This window comes from Aulonocara sp. 'chitande type north' Nkhata Bay, linkage group LG4, assembly GCF_057382095.1.
Source record: "Aulonocara sp. 'chitande type north' Nkhata Bay isolate Kocher_YH1m ecotype deep benthic linkage group LG4, A_spYH_male_GT1.1, whole genome shotgun sequence".
NCBI lineage: Eukaryota > Metazoa > Chordata > Actinopteri > Cichliformes > Cichlidae > Aulonocara > Aulonocara sp. 'chitande type north' Nkhata Bay.
In genome coordinates this window covers 27,066,275-27,077,101 of record NC_141347.1, presented here as the reverse complement: position 1 = coordinate 27,077,101, position 10,827 = coordinate 27,066,275, and the positions used below count along the sequence as shown (strand labels likewise).

The following is a 10,827-nucleotide window of genomic DNA, read 5'->3' as shown; positions in this document are numbered from 1 at the left end:
GCCGACGCAGTACATGGGTGTTGTAGTTTTTTTTCGCCAACAGCAGCTCCGTTGAAAACAGCAGCCACGCCGTGGTTGTTGCTGCTCCTGTAGCAGCCTTATGCCCTTAAAAATGTTAATTAATTATATAAATGTAAATCGAAATGTTCTAAAAAAAACGATGGTTAACAAAGTTTACTGTAAAACGAGATCTAGGTCTCCTGTTGTAGTCCATGGAAAATACCACATTCATACCCTTATTTAAAATGCTGTTGCAGTTCGTCATTGTAACCACTATAGGTCACACTTGTTTTCCTGAACTCAGAGCTGGAGGTTACATCGACAGGCTTCAGAGGTTACCGCTATAATGAAATGGTTACAGTACGCATTACTGAAAATAGTTCAGCAACTGACTCAAAAAGGTGAAGTAATAATGTGTTAGTGTTACAGGATCTATGAAGTTGCACAACATACTTGGTGTTTTTTCCTTAGTTTCAAATCACTCTTTTCAATGAAGCAGTTTTTCTGAATCTCGTCTAATGTCTGTTTATATTTGAGGTGCAAACGCTGAGAATATCCAATGGATGGATATGAGTATTTGCGTAGAAGGGCTGTGTTTAAAAAAGTTTTTACCCACAGACAAAAACACAGTGTCACAGGCAAGGCAAAGAGAAAATTGTATATCTTTCTGAGTATATACATATATACATACAGTCACGTGAAGTAATGTCGCTGTAAGGTTAATCATTTGTGCTATATTCTGATATTCTGCCCTGGCAGGGGAAAACATTGTACCGTTCAGCTGTTGCATAACAATAGGAAATGTGCTCTTAATAAGTATTTAAAGGACATTTTTACAAAGAGAGGTTTTCCAACTCCTGTCAGTTTAGCATACATTTATAAGGCATTATGTCTATAAATTATAAACTTACTTGTCATGAATGACAAACAAGAAAATCATAAATAAGGATTCCTAGAGTTTAGTTTAGTGACTGTTTGTATTTTTCTGTGAAAAGAAAAGGTTATTTGGCGCGAGGTTCACCCTAAAGTTTACATTAGCATTTATAAGAGGTAACTATGACAGACAATAACGTGGAAGTGCATGTTTAGAAGTGGAGACATTTGTTTCAAGTTACATGAATTGGTCCTGAAAAGAATAAAATCATATTATTTTTTTTTATAATATTTATAGGGTTCACACTGCTTTGAATGATAGCAATGACTATTTCCTCTTGGGCAAACCAGTCAGCTTGAACGCACACGTAAAAAAAAACAAAAAAAACCTTCATGCTCAAATGCTTTAAATATACTCTACACATCTGCAGAACCAGATGGGTCCTTTCAGACTAGTAAAAGGAAGGAAATACCACACTGCGCACTGTGGGCTCACGGCACTATTAAGATGAAAAAGGGTTCAGTTTAGGATTACTACTTCTTGCATGACAGATGTTTATTTGCTTTACAGTTAGAAAGAACAAGGGTTGGATTAAGTATCCCAGTAGCTACATAACAGTCAACCAGCAAGAACTGCAGACTTACAACAATAAGACCAACAACTAACTCAATACTCAAGTTTAAGGATTTTCTCTTTTTTGTATTCTTTTTCTTAACAAAAGGACAAACATTTAAATCCAAGTTTCTGTTGTATTCAGGTTCTGAGGGTACAAAACACATATCACACGATCTGTACCAACAAAAGGTACAATGTGAATTCTCTTGAGACGTGAACACTAATATGGTTCATCATTATGTCTCAGGTACTTCCTTGTCTCTGTTTAAATGTGTATACCAGTGCCAGGGGGTAACCTAAGACATTTTTTCACAATGTGAAAGAAAATAATACTGCATGAGAACTATTCATTTTGAATATTTGAGCTAATGCTTCACATGATGTTCAGTCACAATTTGTACAGACTGTTGTGGCACTCTTGGGATCCGATTTGTTCAAGTTTGAACCTAATATTAATTCCACTTAATACTAATCATTATTGCAAAGGTAATTTTACTTATATCAAAGTTTAGCCACTGGATCTGAAACTTATTTAATTATCCTTATTTTGTTATATTTTATGTTCCTGATGTTCTGTGTTACAAAACTGTTAACACTAGTCTAATTTACCCTCACCTGATGTTGCATAAAATTAGTGAAAAATATTAGCTCCACTCTGAGGGCTTATGTTAAATGCTGTACTGTGTAACTCTCTGGTACAGAATAGTAGAGATAATATTTCATCTCCTAATCATCTGAATTTGATAGATGTTATTGGATGTTATGAAAGAGGTTTCATAACATTTAAGCAGCACATAATTCCTGCCAGATTCTCTTGTTACTGTTTTGTATTCCCTCTGTTACTCCTTTGGATGTTTTGTGTTCTAGCTTTAGGGAGTGGTCAGTTTTCATAACCAGCTCTTTATAAGCAGAGCACTGGACAAGACTGCAGACATTCCATTTTTGAAAGCAGACAACAGTCAGCCAAGATGTAAGTACAATTTTAATTTCCACAAGGTCTTTAAAGCAAATAACCCTATATAATGTAAGAAGTAAATCAAATAGACAAGCAAAGTAACTTTAAATGTGCCTTTCAGGATTTTTGTTTCAGGACTTGTTTGTTTTCTTCTGGTTCTAACAGCTGAAGCTAGAGTTGGGTAAGAGACCTGAATTTGAACTGAAGACAGTGAGCACAGTTTTAGTCAATACCTATCGCAGGTAGTTGTTGCTATGGACTTGTAAAACTTCTTTAAAAAGCATTTTCCTCTGTAACTTCACAGCAACTCCTCTGAGTTAAGCTTCTGCACTGAGACACCAGAGTGCCTGCTGTTCGATTTGATTTGTAAGACCAAGGATTATGAGGTAAAATATTTTTTTCATATTTTAGGTGTAGCAAAGTTATAAAAACACCAGTTAAAATATGTTTGTTCATGTATTTCAGGTGCGTCACTATGACTCTGTGAAATGGGTCTCGACTAATGAGAAATCCTTCTTCATGGAAATGGCAATGCCAGTAGCATTTAATCGACTGTTCAAATACATCAGTGGTGAGAACCAGATGGGTGCGTATGTGTTTATCTAATTGTGTTTCACATTCAATACTCTATTAACCCCGTGTATATGAACACAGATAACAGCTATTTGTAAATGGGGTTTCTTTTCATAAAATACAATCTATATATAGTGAGGGTTTTAAGCCAGTTTTGAACACGTGACACGTCTAAATTTAAAATGGCCTTTGACCAAACATAATTACTGTATTTGGTTATATTCAGGGAGCAGTGGTAGTCTCGTGGTTTTATTGGATATTTTAGTAAGAAAACCTGCGTGTTTTTATATTCTTTTCTTCATTTTGTGTGCTTCTTCGTTGTGATGTTTGTTTCAGTTCCCAAAAAACATATTTGTGTTTGCATTCAGGAAAGAAAATTCAAATGACCAGTCCTGTTGTTGTGAAAATACCAGACAAGAGATTTTGGCAAATGGGCACCTACACAATGAGTTTCCTGCTGCCGACGGAACATCAGGAAAATCCTCCCAAACCTACTAATTCAGACGTATGTTTTTTAAACTAAAAAAATAGTGGCAAATATTTAATAGGAAATTATTTGATGACAGATAGTTTCATCATGATTTGCAGGTGTACATCACTGACACTCCAGATATGAAAGTGTATGCATATAGCTACGGAGGATGGATGACGACCTTTTCTGACAGCAGTAATGCTAATGACCTGAGTAAAACTCTTGATTCAGTTAAAGCAAAATACAAAAAAGGATCCCACTGTGCTGTTGGATACAACAGGTAAAGTAATCTCCATCATTAGAAGAAAAACATGTGAACGAAATCATCAAAAACAGCTTCAGTTTAAACTATTTTCTTGATTATTCTAATGTGAATCTGTGTCTGTGTGCGTCCCTGTGTTCCGTGTTTCTGTGTGGTCTTTCATGTTTCTTGCAGTCCAATGACGATGTTTAACCGCCACAACGAGGTCTGGTTTGTTGCTGAGGATGAGCCGGTGTGTGAAGAAAAAAGCAGTGAGGAAACAGATTAATTGACTCACTGTGAATTGTAAGACCCATGCAAAAATATAAGCTGAATGCACCGTATACCTGTGGATTAACAGCAGCTTGTCTGTGATTTCCTTCTTTTAATAAAACTTTAAGCATTGACTCTTGATTCTTTCTAATCAATCCACCTCTGTTGATCTTACAACAGCTGCAGTGACAATACTGAATGAAAAAAATAACCCACAAGTATCCAATCGCAGTCGTGTTTAGCAGTACTACTCAATGCCACTAGATGACACTATTAGGCTGCACAACTGCATCCAGAATTCCAAACGCTTCCCAGGGCTTCAGTCTTTGCATATTTTAGCTACTTTTGCAGTACTTTGCATTTAAATGAAGGAAGGAGGACACTGAACAAAGGCTGTGAGCTTAACAAGGTAGATTTGGTTTTGGTATTGGTGGGGACGGATGATTCAACCACCGAGCCCTTTTTTTCCTTTTCGTCTTTGCTTCTTGATAAAAAAAAAATTAAAAAAAAAGGGGGGGAGATATACTTGCTTACCGGTACATATGCTATTCTACATGCTTTTAAACCATTTAAAATTACAATTCATAGTTTTATATGTGAATTATATAATGTTAAATTACTATTAAACAAATGACTGACTAAGTATTTTATACTTTAGTTTACTTCAACCATATTCCATATAAATCAGATATCATACAAAAATAAAAATAGCTTAAAATACAGTCATGACAATAAAAGAATATGACTTTAAGGACTTAACAACATTTCTTCAGTTATACTACACCAACATCTCTGATACATTAGCACTAAGGGAACACTGAATGACCTGGTGGTTTTTGCCCATAAAACTACTCATCTAAGATTACCACAAAGTAACAGATCTCTTAGCAAAATTATGCAACATTTTAGGCACACTATTGCCCCTATCAAGTCAGTGAGCTGGGATGTTTTACTCTAAACATGAACTACTGTTACAGCAACAGACATGGACTACTGGTGTCCCACACAACAACTCAGTGTCCACTATGTGAAGGAGCCAAACACAGGCCTTCTCCTCTCATTAACTGAGATAAACTGCTGGCATATTTGTTTTACATCTATACTGTCCAGTCTCTCCTAGTGGACATGGTAACACGTTATTCATGGTTACATACAATTTTAGACTGACGTGGGCCAAAGCCTAAAACGATGTGCCGGGAGTTTGCTCTTCTCCCCGGTTCAGATATTTGAAGTTTGCACAGCTACATTCTCGCCTGAAAAAATTGTAAAAGTTTATTTTGCAACCCAGAAAGAGTAATAAGAGGGGCACTGAAATTCGGGATTGTCCGAGAAAAAACGGGAGAATTGGCATGTATTGCCTTGCATAGCCTGTAACTTTATTATGATGGACAGGTTTTATGAGTGAACTCGACTTTAAGTGACTTACAGGTTTCTTTGAAAAATACTTTCTTATATCCAGGTTCTTTTTGCTGCCATCCTCCTCTCCTCCTTGCAGGTCCTCGCAGCGCAGGATTGCCGCTGCTAAAACTAAACAGAGCTCCCTGAAAGGCACAGCCAATCACATTGGCCATATTTGTCACATGACGTAGGACTCCAGTAGAGAACGTAATTTAACTTTTTCTGCACCGCTGGGTGAATGAGACGTTGACAGATCGCTTTTTTTTTTTTTTAATTTGTTTTTCTTTACTCGAAGAGATCAAATTATTGGTGGGGACAATTCAATAATCGCTGGATATTGGTGGGGACATGTCCCATGCCAAATCTACACCCTTGGAGCTTAACATGCCACTTAGAAAAGTAAAGAGACCCCTTTTTTTTTCTTTGGAATGTCATAATTTGTTTACTAGTTAATGGGTGCCATGACCACCTGCCCTTGGCTTTGGAATAAAGGTCACGAAAACATTCTAATGCGTTTTACTGCTTTGTAGCCTCTTATTACCTGTAGCATAGTTTAAAATTTTGGATATTACAATTGCTGTCTGTAGTTTCTCCTTCTCTGAAAGGATTTTCTCATGTTATACTAGAATATATAATGTTGCTGTTGTTGGAGATACATTGTTTGCTACTTAATTATCCACTGATGCATACTTTAAAGGAAACACTACTTTATACAAATACAAATACCCCACTACATTTCTGGGATGTCATTCTAGATGTCTGTCAGCTAATTACTTTGACATTACACACTAATTAAATGAAACAACTCTGAGATGGGTTTTAAATAAATAACACTACATAAAGAGGTTAAATGGACCAATAATTACATTTTAAAAGAATACAAAGAAATCCTACTATACTAAATTTCTCATTTTCAACACTATGGCTCTTTGAAAGAGATTGATCATTAGGTTGGTAACCAATTCATCAAACTATCCAAAAGTTAAATAATTCTGTTGATACTCTTTTAAATAAATATTGCTCATAAAGGCAATAAAGGCATAAATTCCTCCTTATTCTTTTAATTTAGAATACATCTTTGCATAGAATTATCAATGCATTCTGCTGGTAAAACCTGTGTAATTATATTTCCATGTCACTGCAAATTCATTTTGAGTCTTTTATATAACACTGACCCTAGCATCAGATCTTCATTCACCCAAACCCTACATTATCAGCTCAGAATTACAAGTATAATGGAGGGAATGACAAATAAAATCAGAATGTCTGTAGTTTGAATAAAGTGATTATGTGTACTAAATGATTCTTATCAGGTGAGCTCAGAGTACCTTAATGATACTGACATGATTTCACTACAGGAAGATTCCAGCAGGTGGCTATTTGACTTATCAACCTATGTGTGGTTGATTGGCTTGCTTGCTGACAGACTAGCTGGTAGGAGTGCCAATCAGGAGAGGTTTTATGACACTCACTATAGATCGAAGTCCACATGTAGGCCTTAAACAAGATCAGTCCACAGCCGCTGGTTGGGCCTGCTCACCTGCCACCTGCAGTGTCTGCGGTCTCCTGATCTCTGCTACAATGAAGTTCAAACTGGGCTGAGTCAATGTCCCACTTATTAAAATGGACCTACCAGGTTATCACCTACAGCAGCACCAGCCTCTTGTTCACCACCCTGGTAACTATCAAGAGGATTTGATCAATTTGGAGGGATCATCAACATGTGAGTACTAGATGAAAGTGGCTATGGGTCAATAGTGAACTGGTATGTAGGTGTCAATAGATATATTTTAAAAATGTTGTGTGAAACTACCTGTGTTAAAAAGTTCATACTTTGAAAGTTGAAGCAGGTTTTAACATTGTCTGTGAATGTATATTATGAAAAACAGTAGTCACTTTCATTTGAAAAAACACATTTAGAATAACAAAACAAACAAAAAGGTTTTAAAGTGGTTCCCAGAAGATTCCCTTCTGTCATAGAGGAGATAGAGAGAATAGTTCTGGATATTATGTAAGGGTCATATCTGTGATCATAGTCAAGCAAATCAAGCCCAGTGATAAGGTACTGTCTACAGCAAAGCGATGGTCCTGCCCACTGTTCTTTCAGCAGCTGGGCAATAAACCCTGTTAGATGACACTTTTACACTTCAGCAGCACAGCATTCTAGTCTCTTTAGCCACTCAGGATTTACAAAATTCTAACTCATGTCTGATTGCTAATTATCCTCCTGTTTTAGATGACTTGAAATATTATACTTGGCACGGCACACATGATTCCTTGCAACCTTACCAAATATACTAATTTCCAACATATTATATACATCACATATTTGATATGAAAAGTGTATTCAGTTTAAGCAGTAGCTTTGCATATCATTGAAACAAAACATTGTTTAAAAAAGAAGAAGAAGAAGAACACCCTCAAACGGTGAAGTTTGTGTCATAATGTAAATCTTGTCATTAAATATTACTGGTCCTCAGCTCAGGAGCAAAAGACAGAGGCAGAGAGTAGACTGGACTCAGAGGACAACTGTCCTGTCTGTGGAGACAAAGTGTCAGGATACCACTATGGACTTCTTACCTGTGAGAGCTGCAAGGTAAAGGATAAGGTTTGGGCAGTGCAAAATATGCATTCTGTTATGCCACCAAAAGTCATCTTAGCTTTGTTAACTGCAAAACCAAAGTGACTTATGAGTCCACAATAAATAACACATTAATGGTTTTGAATTAAACACCAGGTAACTATAATCTGGTACTACAGATATATTAAGAGATACATGTCCCGTAGTTCTACGACAATAATGATGCACATGTAGATATCTATGGTTTTGTGGTGTGCATAAAGGTTCCCTCTCTCTCATTTTCTTTGCAGGGCTTCTTTAAACGTTCAGTGCAAAACAACAAACATTACACCTGTGCAGAGCAACAGAGGTGCCCCATGAACCTTTCTCAGAGAAAACGTTGCCCATTCTGCCGCTTCCAGAAGTGTTTAGCTGTGGGTATGAAGAAAGAAGGTACACCAAATTGCCACCACTTCATTCACAGCTAATTTGTAGACCATTCAGTTGCAACAGGCTTTCTCTTTCACTGATACGCAAGGTTGTTTTTTTGCCTCCCTTGAGACTTATCTAAGAACTCATAAAGCAGTGCTGACCCAGATTGTAAATTATGTAAATGATTGCAAACTCTAAATGGAGTGAGATTGTAATTTTTTAAAGATGATCTTTTACATATTTTTGTTTATAATTAAATATTTGTTTGATGTTCTCTCATCAGCGGTCAGAGCAGATCGTATGAGAGGAGGCAGGAACAAATTTGGGCCCCTCTACCGCCGGGACAGACAAATGAAACAGCAAAAGGTGTATCACCAGTCAAACACTGATCCCTACAGGATTAAGGTAGAAACTGGACAAATACATGGTCCCCACGCTCTAAATGACCTCCAGGTGGTAACCAGCTGCATCAGTCATCCATTAACTTCTGAAGCTGTTAATCAACCCCACATGTATACTTCTTGCATGGGGCAGTCAAGTGAACCCATGTCTCTGAACTGCACTGTGAACACAAACAGAGGTCTTACTCCTCCATCCCTGCCTTACCCTGGACTGTACCACTGCACTTTCCCTGGACACCCTGAGGAGAAGTTGGAAGTGCCTTTTGGCTACAGCCCAGTTCCTGTAAACTATACAGTGGATTCAACCCCAAACAGCTCATTCACACCAAGAAGTACACTAGAATCATCGCCCTCTTCAACAAAAAGCTTAACCACTCCTGTATCCCAGGCTCCCACACAAACACCAACCAACCCTCTATCATCAGCGCTTACACCTAACTTCTTAAGCCAACTGCTGGAAGGGGAACAGGATGAGAGCCAGCTGAATGCCAAAGTTCTGGCCAGTCTTCAGAGAGAACAGGCCAACCGAGGCAAGCACGACCGTCTGAATACATTCAGCATTATGTGCAAAATGGCTGACCAGACTCTGTTTTGCCTAGTGGAGTGGGCCAGAAACAGTTCCCTCTTTAAGGAGCTGATGGTGAGGAACCATTAACTCATGGGATACACATGAAATTAATAACACTTTTCTAGCGATACAATGATTAATTAGCTGTTAGAGTAGATCTATCCCATTTGTTCCTTAACATGCATGCGTCCTTAATTGAGGCCATCCAGTATAATCTTTAATTTGCAAATACACACAAAATCTTTCCAATAGGTGGAAGACCAAATGGTGCTGTTGCAGAGCTGTTGGAGTGAGCTGCTGGTACTAGATCACTTATGTAGACAAGTGACGTATGGCAAAGAAGGCTGCATATATCTGGTCACAGGACAACAGGTTTCTACTTTAAAATGCTGCATTCTTACATTTAGAAATGTTTCAAAGAAATGAAAGTAATAATGAGCACATTCTTTGTCTTATTCTGATGCAGATTGAGGTGTCAACCATCATTTCCCAGGCAGGAGTGACACTGAGTAGCCTGGTATCAAGGACCCAAGACCTAGTATCCAAACTTAAGGCACTCCACTTGGACAGACACGAGTTTGTCTGTCTCAAATACCTGGTGCTATTTAACCCCGGTGAGCAATTTTCCTCGAAGACACATATCCAATGTAGCTTTTGTTCAACGTTAATTATGTTTGTGTTGTGTGGGTTTTTTTCTGCTCTAGATGTGAAGTCAGTGCATAACCGCAGGCAGGTAGAGCAAACTCAAGAGCGAGTCAACAGGGCGCTGATGGAGTACACTCAGCAAAATCATCCAGGACATTGTGACAAGTTTGGCCAGTTGCTTCTTCGGCTGCCTGAAGTTCGCAGCATTAGCTTGCAAATTGAGGACTATTTGTACCAGCGCCATCTTCAAGGAGATTTGCCCTGTAACTCTCTACTTACAGAGATGCTGCACACCAAGCACAGCTGAGAAGATGATATCACTTGTGGTACCAGAGTGGCCACAGTATGCTGCTGTAAAGTTGGTACGTTCTTTTCTGCCTTCCACATTCACCTTTCCATTACTTTTTATGATTGTTGAAAGTAAGGGAAAAGCTATCTATCACAGATCATCAGTGCAAAGAAGTATTTGCGTACCCATGCAATGCTTTGGCCAAGTCTATTGCCTGCAGTGTTACCACAGCCAAATAGCTCATCAGTTTCTTTAACAGTATTCTTGAGAAATGTGAGAACCAAGCACTAACGTGTTGTTTTTAGTAATCAGGAAGAGCTTAACTGTCTAAAGAGGAAAGAAAAATGCATCAATAAAGTTTTACATTTTTACACAAGTCTCTGTGTGTACTTAAGAGGAAAATTATGACATATTGGTGCTATTTTCTCACTATTCCGCAAAGAAACTTCTTTCCAGCTGATTTTACCTTTAACAATTTTTTCAATTATTACTGCTCCAAGTACTACAATAAAAACAAATGAATGTGGGAAA

At 37.7% G+C, this 10,827-nt stretch overlaps 2 protein-coding genes across 3 annotated transcripts; both read left to right on the top strand.

Annotated features, from left to right (window-relative positions):
• Nucleotides 1-2,396: 2,396 nt before the first annotated feature.
• soul5 (heme-binding protein soul5) lies at nucleotides 2,397-4,137 on the top strand. Its single transcript, XM_086290716.1, has 7 exons — nucleotides 2,397-2,459; nucleotides 2,566-2,625; nucleotides 2,749-2,830; nucleotides 2,910-3,030; nucleotides 3,386-3,522; nucleotides 3,606-3,769; nucleotides 3,926-4,137. Coding segments are annotated over exons 1-7 (660 nt in total). The 5' UTR covers nucleotides 2,397-2,457; the 3' UTR covers nucleotides 4,020-4,137.
• A 2,772-nt stretch (nucleotides 4,138-6,909) lies between these two features.
• On the top strand, nucleotides 6,910-10,654 carry nr5a5 (nuclear receptor subfamily 5, group A, member 5). Of its 2 annotated transcripts, XM_086289541.1 has the most exons (7): nucleotides 6,910-7,124; nucleotides 7,882-7,997; nucleotides 8,273-8,414; nucleotides 8,677-9,434; nucleotides 9,615-9,734; nucleotides 9,829-9,976; nucleotides 10,067-10,654. In XM_086289541.1, the coding sequence occupies exons 1-7, from the start codon at nucleotides 7,025-7,027 to the stop codon at nucleotides 10,312-10,314; spliced, it is 1,632 nt and encodes a 543-aa protein (XP_086145667.1). In that variant the 5' UTR covers nucleotides 6,910-7,024; the 3' UTR covers nucleotides 10,315-10,654. The 2 variants fall into 2 exon arrangements, with proteins under 2 accessions (XP_086145667.1, XP_086145666.1); XM_086289540.1 differs by having other exon boundaries at nucleotides 9,829-10,654.
• Nucleotides 10,655-10,827: the final 173 nt, after the last annotated feature.